Raw genomic sequence first — 20623 nt, forward strand, 5'->3', positions numbered from 1 at the left:
GTTTTACCTATATGAAGCCATTATTGGCTATTCTTAATCAAATGCTTTTACCCATTTCTTGGGCATCAGAAACAGGAGAAAAGCCCTTCAGGAGTTTAACAGGAATTGGGGAGGATCTTTTATGCATGAGAGGCTAATTTAAAGGCAATTAAACTCTTAAGATAAACCTTTCAGTCCCCTTTGCAGCCTACACTGATGCAGGTCTTCTCCAATCCTAAACCCAGGTAAGATCCCCATCTCCCCGCAGGATTATAGCCACTCATCACTGAAGGCCCCCTTAAGAGTTGTCAATAGATCACACCAGCGACACTTGGCCAGGATAAATCTTTGGCTACAGCTCTTGCAAAACAGTTATTCAGATTGCCTTGGGTAGCACTCCAAGCATTCTGCTGGAGTAGAAACAAAGCTTTGTTTCAGTTATAGAATCAGTAAGTACTGATTTGTGTTGCAGTAACAGCACAATGCTATCAACATTACAAAGAAAGCTTTAAGCAAGGCTTTCAGTCTCAGTCAACTGTCAGATATCTCGAAGCAGGTCAGCTGTGCACAGATGACCAAACACTACAATTAAGCTTAATTTAACATTCCCTTTCCAAGGTTTATTATTCCTAGTCTAGTTTAAGTCTTTAAATGTGGTATCAGATGGAACAGAAGTTGCTAATTCCTGTTTTCTCACCAGTGGAAAGCAGGAACTGTTTAGTAGAATTCCTGCTACCATGGGGAATGGAGGAATATAGATGTGCAATCCTGTATCAGGCTGGAATCCACATAATATGGCATCTTCTCTAGCATTAGCTAGTACTCAGGGTCTTTGGGAAGGAGATTCTCTTTTACTCCAACTCAATGTTTATTGGAAGAGCATTCTTTCCTTACCTCTGTAAGTGATCAGTTTACACCATGCAGTATAGGAATCTATTCCCTTTCTCTGCTTATGCAGCTATGGGTATGACTACACAGGGACAAGAGACCTGTGGCACATCCCTGGCTGGCCCAGGCTGCGTTTGGGCTCTGAACGCAGCCTGAGCTCTGGGACCCTCCACTCTTGCAGGATCCCAGAGCTTGCGTTCCAACCTTAGCCCAAACATCTACACAGCAATTTTTCAGCCCCCAGAGCTGGAGCCCAAGCCTGAGCTAGCTGACCATGGTCAGCTGTGGTTTATCCATGTGTAGACATACCCTCTGAGTGTGTTAATGTTCAACTTGACCTCCCATAGCAGTGACTTCCACCAGTGTCTGTTTACAAGCAACTGCCCTTTTCTGCAGATTTAAGGGATTAGGAGGGAAAGATGGTTTCAAGTGTTCCTAGCTATTGGCTACCAAAACCTAGAGTCCTTCAGACTGGTCTATTGTTCAGGAGTCCTGCCATGTTGCCTCCAGCAGTTCCCATGTTAACATGAACTCTTAGTTTCAGAATGTGGTCAGTGGTCCCTTATGGGAGTTAATACTGGTGTCTTTCAGTGCAAAATTACTGAGCAACATGTTTTATGGATTTAAAAGATTCAACTGGAAATGTGTCAGTGGGGACTTTCGTTTCCCTCAGGTAAAAAAGGGTGGGGATATTTTATATCCATCACTGCTTTTCTGCACCCCACTGGTTACACTGCCAGGAACAGCTTTACACAGGGATTGCTAGGGATCGACATTCCACCTTTTGAGAATGGAAGTACTGCAAAGAGTCCACAGCAGGGGAAAAGGAAACGAAGCAGGGAAACCATGCTAGCTGTGGGTGACATCACTACCCATCGAAATGTGAAAGCTTAAGTCTTAGTTGGCTACAGTGTTTGGCATAATTTAAACTGTCCATAATATGAGCACAAGAATGTCTTTGTATTTGATTACAAAGGGTAAAATTAAGTTATATTTGTTTGAATGTTTAAAGAAACTGGCAGACTATTTGCAGGCAGGAGAGCTGAAATAATGGAGATTCCAGACTTCCAACAAGAGCAATATTTAAGCAAGATTTTAAACCAACTTTCTCTACACAGTTCCTAATACACAATTGAGAGATGCAATTTCTCTTTCAATTTAAGCTTTGGCTGCCATTTAAAGACCCCCTTAAACTTCTAAAATTGCTAAGTGCTAACAAGAAGTAACAAGTATCTAGTCAGCTTTCAAGTGTTATATAGCAATATAATTTAAGCTGGGAAATGTAGAGAAGATCTGCACCTTTGCTTGCAGAGACCCCAATCCACAAAGGTACTTAGGAGCGTAAGTCCCAGGTATAAACTCCACTGCGATCCACAGAACTCCTGGTGAACACTGTAGGTGCCTAAACTCACTCGGCACTTAAGTTCTGCCCCCCCCGGGGCGGGGGGGTATGTACACACACAGTGCTGTCCCTCTAAGCACCAAAACACTTATTTCCCACCCCAAGGCCCAGAGCAATTCACAAACTGGGCAAGATGTGGACGAATGTATGATTGGATCCATTTTAAAAACACACCTCAAAGGTGCCTCCCACCTTAACTTCTAACCACGAGGTTGCATTGCTCACCTGGGATGTGGGAGACCCAGGTTCCATCCCCCCCTTTGCCAGAGAGAAACTAGTATTGAAAAGGGGTCTCCTACCTCTCAAAGTGCTCTAATCACTGGGTATGTGATATTGTGATGTGGAGCTCTATCAATCTGTTGAAGATTATCCACTGTGGATAAATATTAAGTCACTGAACCAGAGTGGAACTAACTTAGTCCAGTAGTTAGGGCACCCATCTGCAAAGTGAGACCCAGAGACTCCAGTGCCCCTGCTCCAAACCCTCATTTATCCACAGCAGAACAGCTTTAACGGAGAGTCAGTGAGGCTCAGAATACCCTATAGCTCAGTGGTCACAGCACTCAAGAGGATTTGAACAGGAGTCTCCCACCTTTCTCCTTCTGCTAGGCAGAGGAAATCAAACCTCCATCTCTCATATCAAGCAAGTGCGCTAAAAGTGGTTATGTGGAGCAAGGCAGGCATCTAACACTCACAAGAAGATACTTAGGCACCTAAACCACCTGACTCCAAGAGACTGGTTCCTGTTTGTGGATCACTAAGCAGACACAGTGACCTCTCTCAAGGAGGGGTGCATCCCTTGGCTCCATCCCTCCCTGTCAACATCTCCCATTGGTCAGTTTAGGCAGCTCCCTGCCTCGTGTCCTGGCTTTTCTGGATTGCATTCCAAGGCACTTCTCTCCCACATTCATTAGGCACCTCACTCAGCCTTTGACTGCAGTATTCTGTGTGTGTTTGATCTTCTAGGCACCTAAAAGTTAGTCCCCCTGATGCTAAGCATTGCGACACCAAAGTCCCTTTGTGGATCTGGGCTTGAATAATTTTCAAGCTGCACTATCAATTCTGATCCAAAGCTCTTTGGACAAGGAGTTTAAAATGCCTTTATTTCAAAAAAACCTCCATCTTCTTCTGCATATCTCATGTGTTAGAGCTTCCCATGTGGGAATAAAGCCAAAGTATTTCCTGAGCTCCAAGGGACCACCTAAGTTGAGTTGAGCTAACTGACACCGATTTGCTTAGCCAAGTTTTTCACCAATACAAGTGAAATCTTTGTTTCATCCACCAGAATTTGCAGTCTTTAATCCTGCAAGCTGCTGGTTTTACAACCCTAGTAAGCTTTATAACAAGGCAGAATAAGAATGTGTACAAGAAAATAAAGGCGGAAGAACAAATGCTTGTTAGTTTAGCTGCCTTGGCAAGGAGAAAGTAAACATTTACAGTTGTATAAAATCAGTCTGAAAAACAGCTCTTTGGAAGCATTAGAGAGGGGAATTTCCATTGGGCTAAACAGTATTTTCAGTCTGATTTCAGACTTTTAAGAGGGAAGTTACCTGTGATACCACTCTCTAGGCCAGGTCCATATGCAGTAACAAGTGCTGGATTGCCTGCCTGCCCTGGTTCCCCAACTCTGACTTTAAATGGGCTTCCTACCACATGGCTTCCATTAAACTTCACATCAATGGAGTGAATACCATTTTCATGTGGGATGAAACGAACAGCATACTTATCTGTAAGACAAGCACAGTGAAATATTTCAGTAATATTGCCAGTGAAGATGTAAAAACTCAAACTCCCTAACATTCAGTAAAATTTGAGGACCCAGAATAGGCAAGTTGGGTTGCACAAGTTGTCCTGCTTTCAATCTGAAGTAGGACTTTGGTCAATATGGTGCCGTTAATAGTTTGACAAACTCTTCCCTTTCCCATCTTGTTTAGTAACGAGTGATCTTAACTGTACCGAAAAACCAGTATAGCTTTAGATAGATCTGCTAATAGAGCAATTTGCCTCATGCATCAGTTAAGATCACCAGCTACATTTGAGAGACTTAGAGGAAAGCTCTGCTGTCCTTGGGCTCATTATTATAGCTTAAAGCACAACCTGTTATCCATTCAGTATATGGATCAAGCCAAACCAAATCTACTCTCAAAATAGAAAGGGGAATATGCAACTCTGGGATGATTGCTACGTCACTTGGGGTTCCACATTTGAGAGTGACTTGACCATACAGTAGTGTTTAGCATTTTTGGCTTCACACATTAACCCAAAGAAAAAAGGCTGAGTCTTTGAGCAACTCCCACTGACATTTGTGGGAAAGTCCCATTGACTTCAGAGTCTGAATTTCACTTAAGTTCTGTTTCCAGGCATCAGAAACACTGTGCCAGAGGCGAACAGCACACCCAACATTAATGGCAGAAATGTGCTAACTGCTTTTGAAATCCAACAGCAAGTCTTTCCCATAGTCATTTAGACTTTGAAATGAACTGCTGTACTGAAGTCTGTAAAAGGAAAACAGTAATTGAAATGGGAAATTGACTCTTTACACAAGAAAATTTAAACACATTTATGGTTTCTATTTTTGTAGCAATCTAAAAAATCCATGTCAGCCAACCAGCACCAATTGAAAATGTAGCTTTGAATAAAGTGTATTGACCTTTTGGAAGAATCAGGTTCTGTACTGACTGTTACAGAACAAGTACTTTGCAGCACCCAGAATGAAAAGTTTCAGTAACAGCACTATCAGTGAATAGGGAGTACTTGGAACTCATGAATTTATACTGAGCAAGACAGGTAACGAAGTAATTCTAGCCTCCTGAAGTAAGGTATTAAAGTGATCAAACATTTTCCCTCTAATATTTAGAAAAAGTTTACACTGAGTTGATTTGAGAGACTAGGCAAGAAAATGCAGCACAATCTGATTGGACAATTCTAGTTGGAAGAGTTCCAAAAGGCAGGTTTCCACACTAGTTGCTCACTTTTCTGGTTTGTTATGAGTAAGTCAGAATGATTTGAGTTGCCAGCTATATTGGTGGTGCAAAGATAATAGTCAGCTAGTGTGAACATGATATTCAACCACTGTACTTACGAAGTTATCAACTATTTATATCTAAGATATGGAAATCTGTGTTTGAAATACAGTAGGCTTTCATTCATACAAGTTCTTACCAGGCTCCAGTTCAGAAACATGACATTCTTCTACAGCTCCAGAGGGGCTATGAACTTTAGCATCAATCTTGCCCTTAGCTCCATTAAGCCTTATAGCAAAAGATGCTGGCTGGTTAACTTTTAATCCAGATTCCTAAGAAAGCAATATATTTAGATTGCCAAATTTAGTTTTTCCAGTGGTTTCAGACAGACATTGTTAACAGAATATTTACAAGGACACTAGGTTTAGTTACCAAAAAAATCCGTGCTAGGAAATAAAGGCATTTGTTGAGTATTTGAGAGTTAAGTTATCCTGACCATAAGCTCTCTGCATTATCTTCATTGTTTGCTGTTTTAAAAAAGGCAGACTTGTGTCCAGTAGACATTAAACAGTGGATTTGTCAGTCAATTACGCTTTCTACAGCTACCCAACAAGGCTTGTTTACTTATGGCTAGGAATTGGACATTCCATCAATAGTTTCATACTCCTACTCTGTCATGATGCAATCACCAATAATGTTCAATATTGGTCACCCACTGTCAGTGCAGGGGGAGTCAGTTTTCAGAGGTTTGAGATTTTAGTTACATATTAGCTATAGTTCTGCTTCCAGTCTGCTGATTCATTCCAACGTTAATTCAGAAGGAAGACAAGTCTATCAATGCAGCTGTCAGAGGCTCTAAACGCATTTTACATTTCCTGCAACATGCTATATTTAGTGTCATCACAACGGACAAATGACAAACTAAAGATTAACATGAAAACAGATGTTGCTATGCTATATAAAGAGATCAATGTTTTGCATTTGACTTCAACAAGTAATCAGTCCCAACAAGTGTATTTCATAGTTATTCATGCAATTGATAGGGTCCTTATCAGAGGAATGGTTACATTTGGTTATGCTTTAGCCATGTTGACTATAATGCTTTGTAATAGGAACATACTTTACCTGATCCCATTTGCACCTATATCCTGAAGAGGGAAATAAATGTAACTGAGTAGAATTTAAGTTAGATTAAAATGCACCTATAAAAAATTTAACTGATGGTGCAGGTTTTTGGACAGGTCATACAGAATATTCAGCTTTATCTCCCTCTGCAGAGAAATTAGTTAAGAACAATCCTGTCAAAAGTCTTTAAATGAAACACAAGAAAATCATCAATACCACAGTGACTAATTAAGGTCCATGCAACTCCTTTTTTAGGCTCTCAAAAGGATTACTCTCCCATGTTAAATGTCAACTTTAATTTTAAACTGAAAAAATTGAAACTGTTTAAATCAGGTTGTGTTAAAGATGAGGAAGAGAGTGATCTCAGCAACCTAGAACAAGAACTCTAGCAAGAGCCACTTGAATGGTTCAAATGCAGCAAGATCTAGGCACAACATACTAACTTACACTGGGTGCAGTTTCACTTTCCAGTGACTTTTTAGGTTTAAGCCACACTTTTAATGCTACTTATATTAAAATACAAGAAGCAACTCATGATTTTTTGTGGTTAAGTGTACCAGAGGAGTCCAGAATGAGTAGAAAGCTGGAATTCACTCACATTTGCTGCTGTTTATGAACTCAAAGGGTTCAAGTCTGTGGTTTTAGGACTTTGGCACATAAGTGAATTACTGCCTTGTATTCATCTATTTGCCCACATGGATTCCCAGAACAAGTCTGAAGTAAATGCTTGATTACATTAGTGTACACTGTTTTGTTTGGGTTTAAAGCTGTGGCTAAAAAAAGTGCACCCTTACAAGTCAACTCAGCACTACTTGAGTAAACACAGTGACTGTTCACATTACAAGAGAGGTTTCAGGGATAAGGAGCTCTAGGCTACATTTAGAAGCTATAGGTTCATTCAACTTATAGGCAACTGCCAGCTAGTTGGAGCAATCCCAAGTTTTACAAGACCACTGTTCCCCCCTCTTTCTTATTTGAATTCCCAAATCTTCTAGTGTTAGCAACTGAAGCATGGCGAATGTGTTTTAAATACGGGTTGTTTAGAGGTTGACCTTTAAGAATCTCCTCTAGACTAGTTATATCTCCCTTGATTGCCAAAGGGCTTTCAGTTGCTTAAAGTTTTTTCTTGCTAAAAGTTTCATTTGGATGTGGACATATGAATCTATTTAAAACTGATCACCTAATAAACTTAGACAGAATTATTACAGCCTCTGAGAACAAGGACAAAAATCAGTCAGCATGTGGTAAATTATGAAGATGCTTCCTTATGTCTCACCTGAAGGCTAGTAACAGTGAGTCTACGAGCATCATCTGAAGGTTCGATGACAGGAACTAGGTAGGGGCTTTCTGGAATATGCTCATCGTTGAACTTTATGGACACCTCATAGTTACCTGAAAGACAAGGAAGTAGTTCATAAGAAAGCTCCAAAAGTGACTGCACTGGAAATTTCTGTAGTTATTTCAGTAGTATTTGGTTTCACTACATACCAGGTTCTTGAGCAATGTAGGATACACCACAAGAGCCATCTTTATGGTCTTCAAAGGCAATTTCTGCTTTACTTGGGCCTTCTACTGCAATAGAAAGCCCTCCAGCTCCAGCTTCTCTTGTCCATATACTGAATTCAGCTGTTGACAAAGCATACAGGCAGAGTTCTCACTGGAGAGAACTGCTAGTGAAGATTGAGTCCTTCTTGTCAAGAAGTATATTCCCTATGCAATGGTTTTAATACTGATATACCATGGTGATGACTTCTACCACGTGAAAGCCATCGACAAAGACTGACAGTTTTACCATTTAGATTTAGAAAAAAATAGTAACTGTTAATTCATTCTCAGGTAGTGTTACTGGCCACTGACAGGCTGAAGGTACATGCGCCTTCAACATATAATTCTGCCTCTATTCATTGTATCATTCAGGTTTACTACAGTTGTCTGAGTCTTAACACCCAACCTGGTGAGAGTTCTGTATTAAGTCAGAACAAACATTAAAAGTTACATTTTAGGCCTCATCTACACTTTTTGCACTGATTTAGCAACACAGATGCAAATCCCTAGTGTAGATGTGCTGCACTGGCATTGGGCTAAGGTAGACCCAGGCAAGTTGCATCAGTGTTTTGCAGTGCCTACTAGGGGTTTGTGCTCTTTAGCTAAAAAAAGTAGACTAGGAACTGACACCTGTCAAGACAACCTAGGGTTACCACGGTCCTATCGATATAGCATGTCATTGGACACTTGAATTTAAGAAGCTGAAGATTGTTATACAAGACCTTCACCACCCATTCAATGCAGCTGTATGTTATTTTTCTTGGCCTGTATTTCAACGGCATACTACACAGCTTGAAGTGATGCACCATTACAACTAAGCTCTAGCTGAGCCACCAAGCTGTACAGAGTCCTGTTTACAGCAGTTGACTGTAGTGTACTACCTGACTTGCTGCTCTAAAGACAATCATGTAGTACACCGGAACCTCGCTAGAATGTGCATCTATATAGCGCGAATTTGCATATAATGTGGTGACAGCCATGGATCCCAAATTTAATTACAATTCATATTAACGCAGTACCATGCATGGATCCCAAATCCTGCGTTCTAGTGAGGGTCTGGTGTATTGTATTCCAAGCTACAGGAGTCTGGTAGTGAAGTCAAGGAATTCTCACCTGGGATGCCGGCTTCTGCTCTCTCAAGTCCTGGACCTCCAGCTCTTACTTTATTAGCCCCGCCTTCACCAAGTGGCCCCACAGTGAATTGGAAAGGACTGCCTGGGACATGCTGTCCTCTGTATTTGACATCCACAGTGTGGACCCCCATTTCTTGTGGCACAAAGCGGACACAGTATGTGTTTTTTCCAGCTTCATTTATTTCTGCATCTGCTGTTCTTCCAGAGGGGCTAGTTACCTGGGCTGTCATATCACCACTATCAATTTCTGGACAGAAAGAGAGAGGTTAGCAGTCACTAATGGAACAAAATGATTAAGGTTGAGATTTGAGACAATGGGCTTTGTAGGGCCAACTCCCTTAGGTACTTGTAAAAATATCCCACCTAAACAGACATGGGCAAATCTATTATGGGCTAGATTAAATAATGAATTTAGCTTTTTCACTTAATTTTTAAATAAATCTGTGCATCCATGCTTGGTCCTGCCAAGGCTATCCCAGACCCAAATCGTTTATCTGGCATGGTAACTGAGTCTCTGGGCAAGGAGTTTTACAGTTTATCAAAACTACTTCCAAGTCCAATAGGGCAATCCAGAGTGCCCTGCCACAAGGGCAGAATACACCATTTCTGTAGTTCTACCCTCCTAGTATGGAAGACATTAAGCCCGAGAACGTACATCTGACTGCCTGGCATGGCTGAGCAAGACCCATATATGGTCTGTTGCTTGTTTAGTTGGTCTATTCTTTGTTTTAAGTGACAAAATGTTATGGATTTATAATCATGCTTGCGGGAGCACCATGGACATGGTTAATAGAAGATGGTCAAGAGCTAGTATCCATGGATTTCCACTGTCTTCACAGTGGAGTCATTTACCCTAGCCAGCAGTATCCAGGTAGTTTTAGGAAAAAGGTGAAATATCAGCCAGCCATTAAAGCATGAAATGCCTGCACAATTATTCAAGATATAAAGGAGCATACTGATGGTGACATTTATAAAAACAGTCACCAATATCATGGAAATAGTTTCAGAATATTGTGTTTTAACTCAGCAGTATTCTTGAAAATAAGGTATTTGTTCACCATGATAAGGTAATTTACCTAATCCAGAAAGTAATAAATATGGTGGTTAAAAGTCTTTCAGATTGGGTATGTCACCACTTCAGGATAGTTAGGACTCTCACCTCTACATTATGGAAGTAGCTACAAGTCACTTTTCTGATTGTTTTTAAGGGGGCTAATATGAGATTTGCTTGCTTATTGAACTTCACTTAATTCTTTAAAATTCCCTCCCTTAAATGCACTAAATTTCTGCCCACAGATATTCACTTTTTAACACCATGCTCAGTAAGAATGGGATTTTATGCAAGTCAGGCTGGGTAATTAAATGTGAGCACACTGCCACTCTTGGACTCCATGTGCCTGGTGCTAAAAATGCACCCTCCATAGCCTCCACTGAGCACTTTGCACTGCTGTGGACCCAAAAGGCAGACTGGAAAGTCTGGCTCTTGACAATAGCTCATCCAGCCATGAAAATATGACAGGTTCTCTCAACTGAGTCGGGCAATTGTCCTTCAGCTCAGCAGACAAAAACAGAGATTAAACTAACAAGAGAAATGAGGGAGTTCCTACAGAGACACAGCCATTTGGAACAGAGTCACTAAGGCGGTAGTAAGGAAATTAAATAAAAGGAGGGGAAGATGCAAGAATAGCTGGGACAGTCATTGTAATAGAAGTTGAGAAATATTGTCAAAATACAGCTATAAAATTCTTCCACTAGAAACAGTAAGTGGCTCAGGTACTATATCTGGTTTACACAAGTTCTCACCTTAGGATATATAGATAACTAGTTTATATTATGGACATCTAAATACCATTTGCTAAAAGAAAAAACTTCACTGAAAATTTTTCATAAGCATTTTGAAATATTCACACCACACTAAGGAAGTGATAGTGGATTTAAAGAAGGTTATATTGTTCAAAAGCCTATGTTTTCTCTCAAGTTTGCCAAGTAGAAATACAAACAAGAGTTCCACAGAAGTGGTCTCTAGGTTAAGTTAATACAGTAACTGTTGTATAGCTCTACTTTCCACATCACTAAATGTGGTTTGATTTTATTTATTCAGCAAGTTATTCCTCCATTTGTTAAACATTGTTACATCCTACTTTTTAACAGCTTAACCAATGCATCTGAATTAAAATATAAATGCACTCTAAGTTTCAGGTCTCATTAAGACACTTAGCATTTTAGCTAACAGCATGCTAAACAAGCAATCATTTGCAGGTTCCATGTTCCCATGAGGTTTTCTGTGGGAAGTGAGGCATGGATGTAAAACAAGTTAAACCTTGTGCAGTGTAACAGCCAGTCAGGAAGTGTTACCTGGAATTTTCAGGTTAAGGTCACACATGCTTCCAACTGTTGCAACAGAGGGAGCTCCTCTTGCACGTGTGATACTCTCCTTCACTCTTCCTTCACCACTTATTTTCACAGTAAACGGACTACCTGTAAGAAGCACAACACTTCAGCTTGGAAATATGTGAAAGCTAGTGAAGTGTTTCAATCTTTAATGAAAAATCCTACAGTTTTTTCTAATTAGTGATGAGAAATAGAAGACAGTCAATAGATACAATCTACACAGCTAAGGAATTTGGAACACTTACTCCTAGTGCTGAGTAGTGAAAAACCCAAAGGTTCAAGAGTCTGATATTGGTACCATTTCCCATGCAGCAGATAGTCCATAGCTACTGACTTCTTCCAGACCTTGTGTACAGCCTATGGACTATGCATAATCCCATGCAGCAACTGAAGAACTAGCAAGATTAATGGACCAGCTACTCTCTTTAAGTACCTTTTTGATGCCTCTCCAATAAAGGCCACCACTACTGCACATTTCTTCAGAGAATGTGCGCGTGCATGCAGACACTGAAGGGAGAAATCCACTCTCCTCCCACACCCAAGTTATGGTACTGGGCTCCCCCTGCTCTGAACATGCTTGCAGAAGAGGATGACTAATCCTGGTGTCTGCGCACCTGCAGAAAGTATTACGCAGGTCAGGATTTTAGATTCCTTTACTCTCCTGCATTGGTATGTAGTGTGAATTCAGCAGTGGAGAGAGATTCGTTCAGAAAGTAGGGCCTTCTAGTATCCTTTCCCCCTACTCAATCTGAGGCATGGTCCTGCCAATATTCTTGGTCTTTTCCCTCCCTAAAGCAGTTACTCTGGGAGAGGTAAACTAGAGCATGTAACCCACTAAACACCTGCCCCTCCCCACTGCATTCATACCACCATTTTATCTTTTGAGCATCACTTAATCGGCTAATAGACTGGTATTAGAGATGCAGTACACATCTTCCCTTGATGTTACCTCAGTGCTCCCTTAAAGACCTGCTGTTTCAAAACAAGCACATCTTCAACACCAGCATCAAACAGGTCACAGCCAAGGCAACAAATATAAAACAATGGATCCAGTATAGCAGCTAGGAAGTATTAACTCCCTGAGTCTGGTACAGCAAGCTGTAAGCCATTCCTTCTTACCTGGAACATGCTCATCTGCAAATTTAGTGGACACTATGTACACACCAGGTACAGTTGGAAAATATGATACTAGACAGGTTCCATCTTCTAGGTCTTCTGTTTGAATATCTACCTTGCTAGGTCCTTCAACTGCCAGTGAGATCCCACCATAACCTACAAGTTGCAACATGTTAGTTTAGCCCCACATACAGTAAAAAAAAAAAAATCAAGTTACGAACAAATGATTTGAAGTCAAACATGGTTCAAATGCAAGCTTGGCAACTGATTCTGAAGCAAGTAAGCCAGTCATTTCAGCGTATGGATGAACTGGTCACATGAAGCCTTGAATAAAGATAGTCTAATGCTATTTTTATTGCAGTACTTTCTGGCTACCATTGTATAACCAGAGACAAGGTAGGTGAGGTAATATCTTATTGGACCAACATCTGTTGGTGAGAGAAGCCTTTGAGCTTACACAGCTCTTTGGGGTTTTTGTTAAAAACCCACCCACACAGTCAGGTATAACTTGTTTTTACACTTAGATTGTTATGTTGTCAGTACTCAATTAGTTTCAGACAGGGGAAGAAGTTTCAGGTACTATCCTTGGATGCCCTGTCAGAAACTGGCAGTTTTACACCCACATTTTCCTGATTGTGTAAGTGCACCTTCCCCTGTTGCAAGAGAGGCCCATAAAGAAAAAAAGCTAGCTAGCTATATATATAATAGCTATCACTACATGGGAAAAAACAAAAACCCAGGAAAGCTACTACACAAAATATCAAATAGGCTTCTTGAATCTGTTAGAAGTAACACGTAAGACTAAGCTAACAGGCAGAGTGTCTCTGAAAGGCTTTACACTTGTAAACAACTTGAATAGCATTAAAATGTAGTAGCACGAATACTTAGTATGCAAGAATGTTTGGGGCCAGCAACTAATTCACACTTTGCACTAGACAACATAACGCAGGCCTCCTTCAGAAAAAAAAAGAGCGCTGAAGCACTGTTCCAAAATGGAGCCTTCCCATAAGCACTAACCTGCATCTCTTGTATCTACAATGAAATCACACATCTCAAACGTGCGTCCTTCTATCAAGCCGCGGCCCGAAACTTTTGCTCTGCTGGCATCTCCAATCTCTGACTGAACCACCATGATAGATACTGGGCTGTTTGGCACATGACTTCCATTTTTCTTAATGCTGACAAGGTGTTCGCCTACTTCTCGTGGAATGAATGAGATACCTACAGGGCAGACAATCACAGCAGGAATAAGACAGGCTGGCTTATAGGTTTGCATACATGCTGCCCAGATTAAAACCTTTGTCACACGAATCATGAAGCACTACACTGACAAAGCAATTAAGCCTTTTAATTTTGCTGTACAGATGCAGTACTCATTTAAGGGGCCAGTAGGGAATACCAGGCTCTAGAAAACTGTTAATCCAAGTTGATTCATCCTGGGTATCAGCACCAGAGCACCTAGACATGTGCCTCAACCCCAGCATGGAGTATTACATCAAGGGCAAGCCAAGCATTCAGTCTCCATACCCATTCTGTTCCCGGCCAACACTCTTGCCAGGTGAGGATTGGAGGACACTGGAAAGATGTTAACCCGTTCCACAAGCTAGTGAATGACCAGCTAGTAACAACTGCAAGACAGCATTTTAGTTTCCTTTCTTGGGAAGAGGCTGAGCTTACCAATGTGGTTATTGGGTAATCTTTTCAGAAGACAAGGCTCATCACGACCAGATGGGGCTCTAATACTGGCTGTTAAGAGGCTGAGATCAGACTCGTTAATGTCCAGCAAGAAGTCAGCAGCAGAACCAAGCTTAACTTGGGATCTTCTTCTGCCATCATCTACAAAAATAAGAGCAGATTCCAGTTAGAATTATGCATGACTAGAATTATGCATGATTAGCTTTATAATGCAGGCTGAGCTGGGAGGCCCACATCTTGTTCTAGCTCTGTCAGATGGTCAGTCTGAGCCAACTCTGCTTTGTTTGCTTTATCAACTGATAAAGCACTTTTTATTGTGTCTTACTATGGTGGTCTCTGATAAGATCTGGAATTCTATCCCATGAAAGGATAAATATGGAACAAGATCATGTTAGGAAGACACTTCAGCATTATTCTTTCAGTCCAGCTTGGTAACTCTTAAGTGGGCTGGTCAGTGTCACAAGCTTGCTGTGTCTGGAAACACAGAGCTCTGTTTCCACTTAGAACAGCTGCAGACCTCATCCAAAGGCATTCTGAGCCAGTATGAGGCTAGATGGATGACCTCCAGGCCCTCCTCTCATCCCATGCACTTACCATTACAGCAGTTTAGCTAGCACAAGAATGGCAGTTTTGCTATATTTAGTAATGTAGGAGATTAAGTTACAAGCCTTACAGGTTAATTCACAAGGCTAATGTGTAGACTTCACTGACTCAACAAAGTTGGCTGCCTCACCCAGACTGCAGGCCAGAAAGTAACTTCCCAATTTTACAGTTATACACCGAAGAGGCAGTTGGGCAGCTTGCACTCTGGAATCTGACCATCTGTTGATTAGAACAGTTAATTATTGGGTCAAAACACAGTCTTCTTCACACCTGTGATCCTGGCAGTGAAGGGGCTGCCTGGGATGTGTTTGTCATTGTACTTCACTAGTATGCTGTAATCTCCAGGTAGGGTTGGCAAGTACGTGACTGTGCAAGTGCCATCTTTGTTATCAATGCAGCTAATTTCTGCTTTTGAAGGTCCTTCAATAGCCAAGTCCAGTCCACCTGTTATAGAAAGTAGTGTTCTGAGTAACTTAAATAAAATTTAAAGAGGCAAGGTAGCTGTAAGGAAGGCACCCGTTACTAATAGATTTATCGCTTAGTATTCAAGTTTGATGTTTACTGTTCAGTTTTATCCTGTCAGAAAAAATTTTAAGCAGGAAAGCCATTTGCTTCAGGCAGCTAGAAGTGTGCCAAGGCGGCCTTGACAGAGCAGGATTCAATCTACAACATTTGATTCATGGAACACAGACTTTTCAGAGTCAATTTACTGACTAATGAATTCCCCTGCGCCCCCCCACAATTAAGCCAAGTTTATTATTCCAGGAAACAGTCTGAAATACTACTGTGTACAGGAAATGTTAGTTTTTACTCTGCTGTGTGGGCGCAAGTTAAAATTCAGAAAAAGGAGTCTGACAGTCCACTCATGTCAGCATTTAACTTTAACTTGTTAGCTGGGATTTTATAAGGGAAAAGTAAAGAAAAAGGTTATTCAAAGGTTATTTCCAGTAAGTTAGATCACTATTAGTTTATTTCTTAAGTTCAACTACACCTCCAGATTACATCTGAGGTTTGAAATTGCTTTAGGCTTGTTTGTATAGAATTAAAGTTTGGTTAAAACAATATTTACCATCCCTCTTAGAAGAACTCACCCTCTCCAGCATCTTCTGTAACAATGGTAAAAGTCGCTGGTTTGTTTGCTATACCATAAATGAGACCAGGTCCATAGGCAGACACATTTCCACTGTTTGGATAGTTTACATAGAACTGTAGTGGGCTCTCTATGGAGGATTTAAGAGTTAAACCAGACAATGAAAATATGTACAAAAATCACATTGGGGGTTAGAAGCATTGGATGTTTATTCAATGGTTTACAAGATCTTAGCCTTTCTAGTGTTACGTTTGGCATACATAATTCCTTGGAACCTTCCTTTCACCATTACATAAATATCTGAGATTCTTCTAAAAATGAAGGAATTGCAACAAACATGCCAGTCTTCCCAGCTCCTTAAACATATTGCTCAGCTCATTCTGGGCCACGATGGGAGACTTGTTAGCAAGTCACAAATGCCACAACATCTAGTTCCCAAAAAACAAATCCATTAAGTCAGTCTTGTGCTGCTGAACTGCACTGGAAGCTCCCTTGCCTCCACTTGCTTTCACTCTCATTTCCTTGTCTATTGAAACGAGCAAAGCCATTTCAATAGTAAATGCTTTTCAGGGAATTTCTACTCCAATCGTGAAGTGAATGAGAATTCTTTCCTAGGTATCTGGCTGGTGAATCTTGCCCATACACTCAGGGTTTAGCTGATCGCCATATTTGGGGTCGGGAAGGAATTTTCCTCCAGGGCAGATTGGAAGAGGCCCTGGAGGTTTTTTGCCTTCCTCTGTAGTATGGGGCATGCGTCACTTGCTGAAGGATTCTCTGCACCTTGAAGTCTTTAAGCCACGATTTGAGGACTTCAATAGCTCAGACATAGGTGAGAGGTTTTTTGCAGGAGTGGGTGGGTGAGATTCTGTGGCCTGCATTGTGCAGGAGGTTGGACGAGATGACTATAGTGGTCTCTTCTAACCTTAGTATCTGAGAATACCTCTTAATCTGAGTTATGCAACCTGCCAGTTACAACTAAATTGCCAAAGGTATTTGGGAGCAAACAGAACATCCCCAGTTTTACACTGACAATGTGTGTCCCAATGCAAAAAAGGCTCAGCTGGACACTCACCTGGAATATGGTTTCCAATGTATTTTATGTGCATTTCATGCAGCCCAACCTCAGTAGGAGAATAGCCAACCGTTACCGTACCATCTTTGTTATCCACAATATCGGGTGTAGCAGTTTTCCCTGAGGGCATATGAACTTCGCCTACAGAAGGCAGTTTAAGAGTTAAACTGGAATAGTGGATGTGTTCTCTCCCCCACCCACACTCCTTTGAATGGTCAGACATTTTTAAACCCCAGCATTTCAGATGGTTAAGTTACTTGTCCACAAGTACAAATAGACTAATGAGAATCCCAAATATTTCTACTCTTGCTTCTATATTGTATGTGTATAGCAGACATATGGTGAACAGCCTGGCAATGTAGCACAAGATTATATTGGCAAAATGAAAGGTTAGTAGGATGTATGATCATTGATTGGTTACCTCACTTCTGTAAGGGGTTCCCCCCAATCCTTTAAAAGTGATTATGAGCACTGTAAAGGAACCCACTTGGGCAGCAGCTAAATACTGAGCTGAAGGACAAGTGGTCATGTTCTTGAAGAAAACTCAATTCTAATAAATGCAGATACCTGGCTTACAGTGCATTTGGGGTGGGGAACAGTGAGATGGGGCACTTCATATTACTTTAGCCACCATCCCAGTAGAAAATCTTCTAGTTTGTGGCAGCCCCCTTAAATTATGGGTTTGAGGATGTGGCTTGGTGTCACTTCTAGCAGCTAATAGGATGTCAGCTACCGAGGCTGTACACAAGGTCTGGAAGAAGAGTCAGCAGCTATGGACTAGGATAATCTGCAGCATCTATGCTGGAGGAGTTCACTTGATAAATTGCATTATAGTTTCAGGAGCAATATACAGGTGCTCCAGAAAGAAGCATCCAGAGCCCCTGAATGGGATAGGTAATGTCTCCATTTAGGACTAAGGGGATTGGTGGCAGTGCCAGGAGTTGCCTTTTGGAATTTAACACATTTCACATGTGCATATTTTATTGTGTTGCTTATGCCTCCTGTATGCAAGTAAAAAACTCTTAAGTTACATAGTACTTAATACGTCAAGATAGTCAATGCCGTTTTCCATACCACATTTAGTGTTAAATGCTAAAGTGTGCTGTCAAAAGCAAGGCAGCTCCGTGCAGCTTGTCATACTATGAAGTGGTTACCTGTTATTTCTCCCTTTCTTACAGCCCAAGGAATAACAAGATCAAAGGGCTTAAATCCCACACCATTCATGTCACCAACAGGAACATAAGGTTCTTCTGTGACCTAAAGGAAACAAAGCGCTGTCATTTTATGGGGACAGAGCAAGTACAGAACAGCTGGCGTTTGCTTAGAGTACAAAGAGGAGAATTTGATCTGTGTGCAGTTTGGTGCAGTCCACAAAGTTTGCACTAAGTACTGTGGAGATCAACTGCAAAATTTTGCCCAACTAGACAGCTGCCCAGTTAAACATCCCTTGATGCCCCTTAGCTTAATATTGACCCAACTGCCAAATAGTCAAAAATAAGATTTTCAGCACACTTAAGATAAAAATTGAACGCCAGTGAAGAAAAAGAAAATTTAGCACACACAAGACGCAAAATGGCTCCATCTGAGTTTTAGTTGCTCAAGGCCTGAAACAAAGGGTTTTTTTTAGAATGGTAGAATGATTGCAGTGTAAGCAGCAGCAAATTTTTGCCTGAAGAAATTCAAGTTTCACAATGCAGTTTTAGACAACACTGTTTGCTTAAAGTTACACTGCAAGGTTGAATTTGTTAAGTTACAGAAATAGGAGCAATAAATGGACACTGTTCCTCTTCATGTTTGAGAGTTTGGAGAGTCCCTTTAAGCAGCAAAGAAAACAGATCTGCACATGAAGTCTGAATCCCAAAATACATTTGATCAGCTGGAAAGCGGTGAACAAATGACCAGAAAGACCAAGCAGTCCCAAGCAGCAGGCTGTCATTTCTGAAATAGAATGTGAAGGAAGAGTAAAAAATTGTGTACCCAGGGATGGAATCCAGGGGGACATGCGCTTACTGGCTCCTGCGACATGACTGCAACTTCGTCTGCATCCATAGCCTGGTTAGTGGCAAACGCAGGTTAATTGGATATCAAGTGTGGAGGAATTAATACTTTTAGAGAGTACATAACACTTAGGGGTTTCACTTTATAGGCATTTCCCACCCTAAAAATTTCCTCCCAGTTCTCTAGTGGCACTTCACCAGGACACATTCAACTGCAGGAACTGACTGAGCATCCTTGACTAATGATAGTGCTTAGTTAATGGATTCTCCTGATGCATATTCAGGACACCCAATCTGGTTCTTTTCCAGAGCAGTCTCCCTTCCCACATATGCAGACTGGATGACTGGCAGACTCAAGTCATTCCTACTTGAAGCAACAGAAATCCAGAGTGTGACATTAGGCCACAACACTTCAGTTGCCGTTATGCCACTGCTCTTGCTTTGCCCGTTTACTTCATTGCAGAGCCCTTAAGTGAAGCAACACACTGGGAATTTACACTGAAACAAAGGTCTATTTAGAGAAACAGCCATTGCTCTTTTGTATTGAGAACACCAAAACCCCCACATCAGACTCAAATGCATCAGTACATTAGGAAGTAGCAAACTGACTGCCATTGGAACAGGCTCATTGACCTCAAGAGATGCTTCTGGTGCAATTTTTGCATGGCTGTGAAGGGAGTCACTTCAAGGAAGTGTCTTCTGGGGCTACAGTAACTATCTGCCGAGAGTTAGCTACTATAAGTCAAAGGGCAACACCAATAAATCATGCTGTGAAGTCAAGACACACAGGGATGCAACTGGGTTAAAAATGGCTGGCTATAGGTACAATCACTATTGATGGAGTTTTCTAAGCCTTTCAGCCCAACACCACGGAGTTGTTTAGTGATGAGGGGAGTCTGACAACATACGTTGCTGTAACAAGACTTTTTTTTCATAATACTGGGAAGTAGTGTTGAGTCATGTTCTGATCTACAGTATAGGAACACCACACCACCAGTATTTAGGCACTCAAATAGCATAGTTAGGCATCTGAAGAAGTGGGTTTTTTTACCATGAAAGCTTATGCCCAAATACATCTGTTAGTCTTTAAGGTGCCACCGGACTCCATTTTTGTAGCTACAGACTAACACAGCTGCCCCTCTGATACTTTAGTGTAGTAAAGAGCCTCCTTCACTTCACCTTGTCTTTAGATTGGTTAAGCAGACGTAAGATCATGCTGTGTGCAGAGCTGTTTTTTCAAGCCAAGCTTTGTACTCAGGATTTGTTGTTTAAGCTATCTACTGCCAAGGGCTCCTTTGGGTAATTACAACAAGGCCTGTCTCAAATGTGTCCGAGACCTCCTTACATAACAGGCAAAATAAGGCATAGCATGCTCATGTATAAATGGGTAGTTGCCATAAAAGAGTGACTTCAGATTAGAGAAGTCATTTAGCAGGCAGTTCTGCAAAAAGTGTGTTTGGAAGAGTAAGCACAGCATGTTCTACTCCAGGTTATTTAAAAGGATCTTTAGGATTTGGGATGAAGTTACAAATTACTGACAAGTCAGACATGATGCACATGTAGCTAAGTGCACAGCTACGGTAATGGGGACTTTTAAACTAGAGGCTATGGCCACTGATTTGAA

At 41.1% G+C, this 20623-nt stretch overlaps 1 protein-coding gene across 5 annotated transcripts in view; it reads right to left on the bottom strand.

Annotated features, from left to right (window-relative positions):
* The window catches only part of FLNB (filamin B), a 113038-nt gene that overhangs the window by 6578 nt on the left and 85837 nt on the right, over window positions 1-20623 (bottom strand). For 3 of the 5 annotated variants that reach the window (XM_073351443.1, XM_073351441.1, XM_073351440.1), the window contains 14 exons: window positions 18980-19054; window positions 18157-18259; window positions 17003-17143; window positions 15932-16060; window positions 15111-15284; window positions 14220-14378; window positions 13560-13763; window positions 12546-12698; window positions 11391-11513; window positions 9016-9282; window positions 7846-7983; window positions 7634-7749; window positions 5432-5564; window positions 3820-3996 (listed from right to left, as the gene is read on the bottom strand). In XM_073351443.1, the coding sequence (XP_073207544.1) occupies window positions 3820-3996; window positions 5432-5564; window positions 7634-7749; window positions 7846-7983; window positions 9016-9282; window positions 11391-11513; window positions 12546-12698; window positions 13560-13763; window positions 14220-14378; window positions 15111-15284; window positions 15932-16060; window positions 17003-17143; window positions 18157-18259; window positions 18980-19054 (2092 nt within the window). The remainder of the gene's footprint in view (window positions 1-3819; window positions 3997-5431; window positions 5565-7633; window positions 7750-7845; window positions 7984-9015; window positions 9283-11390; window positions 11514-12545; window positions 12699-13559; window positions 13764-14219; window positions 14379-15110; window positions 15285-15931; window positions 16061-17002; window positions 17144-18156; window positions 18260-18979; window positions 19055-20623) is intronic. The other 2 variants (XM_073351444.1, XM_073351442.1) reach the window with 1 other exon arrangement.

Source organism: Lepidochelys kempii, chromosome 7 (genome assembly GCF_965140265.1).
Source record: "Lepidochelys kempii isolate rLepKem1 chromosome 7, rLepKem1.hap2, whole genome shotgun sequence".
Classification (NCBI taxonomy): domain Eukaryota; kingdom Metazoa; phylum Chordata; order Testudines; family Cheloniidae; genus Lepidochelys; species Lepidochelys kempii.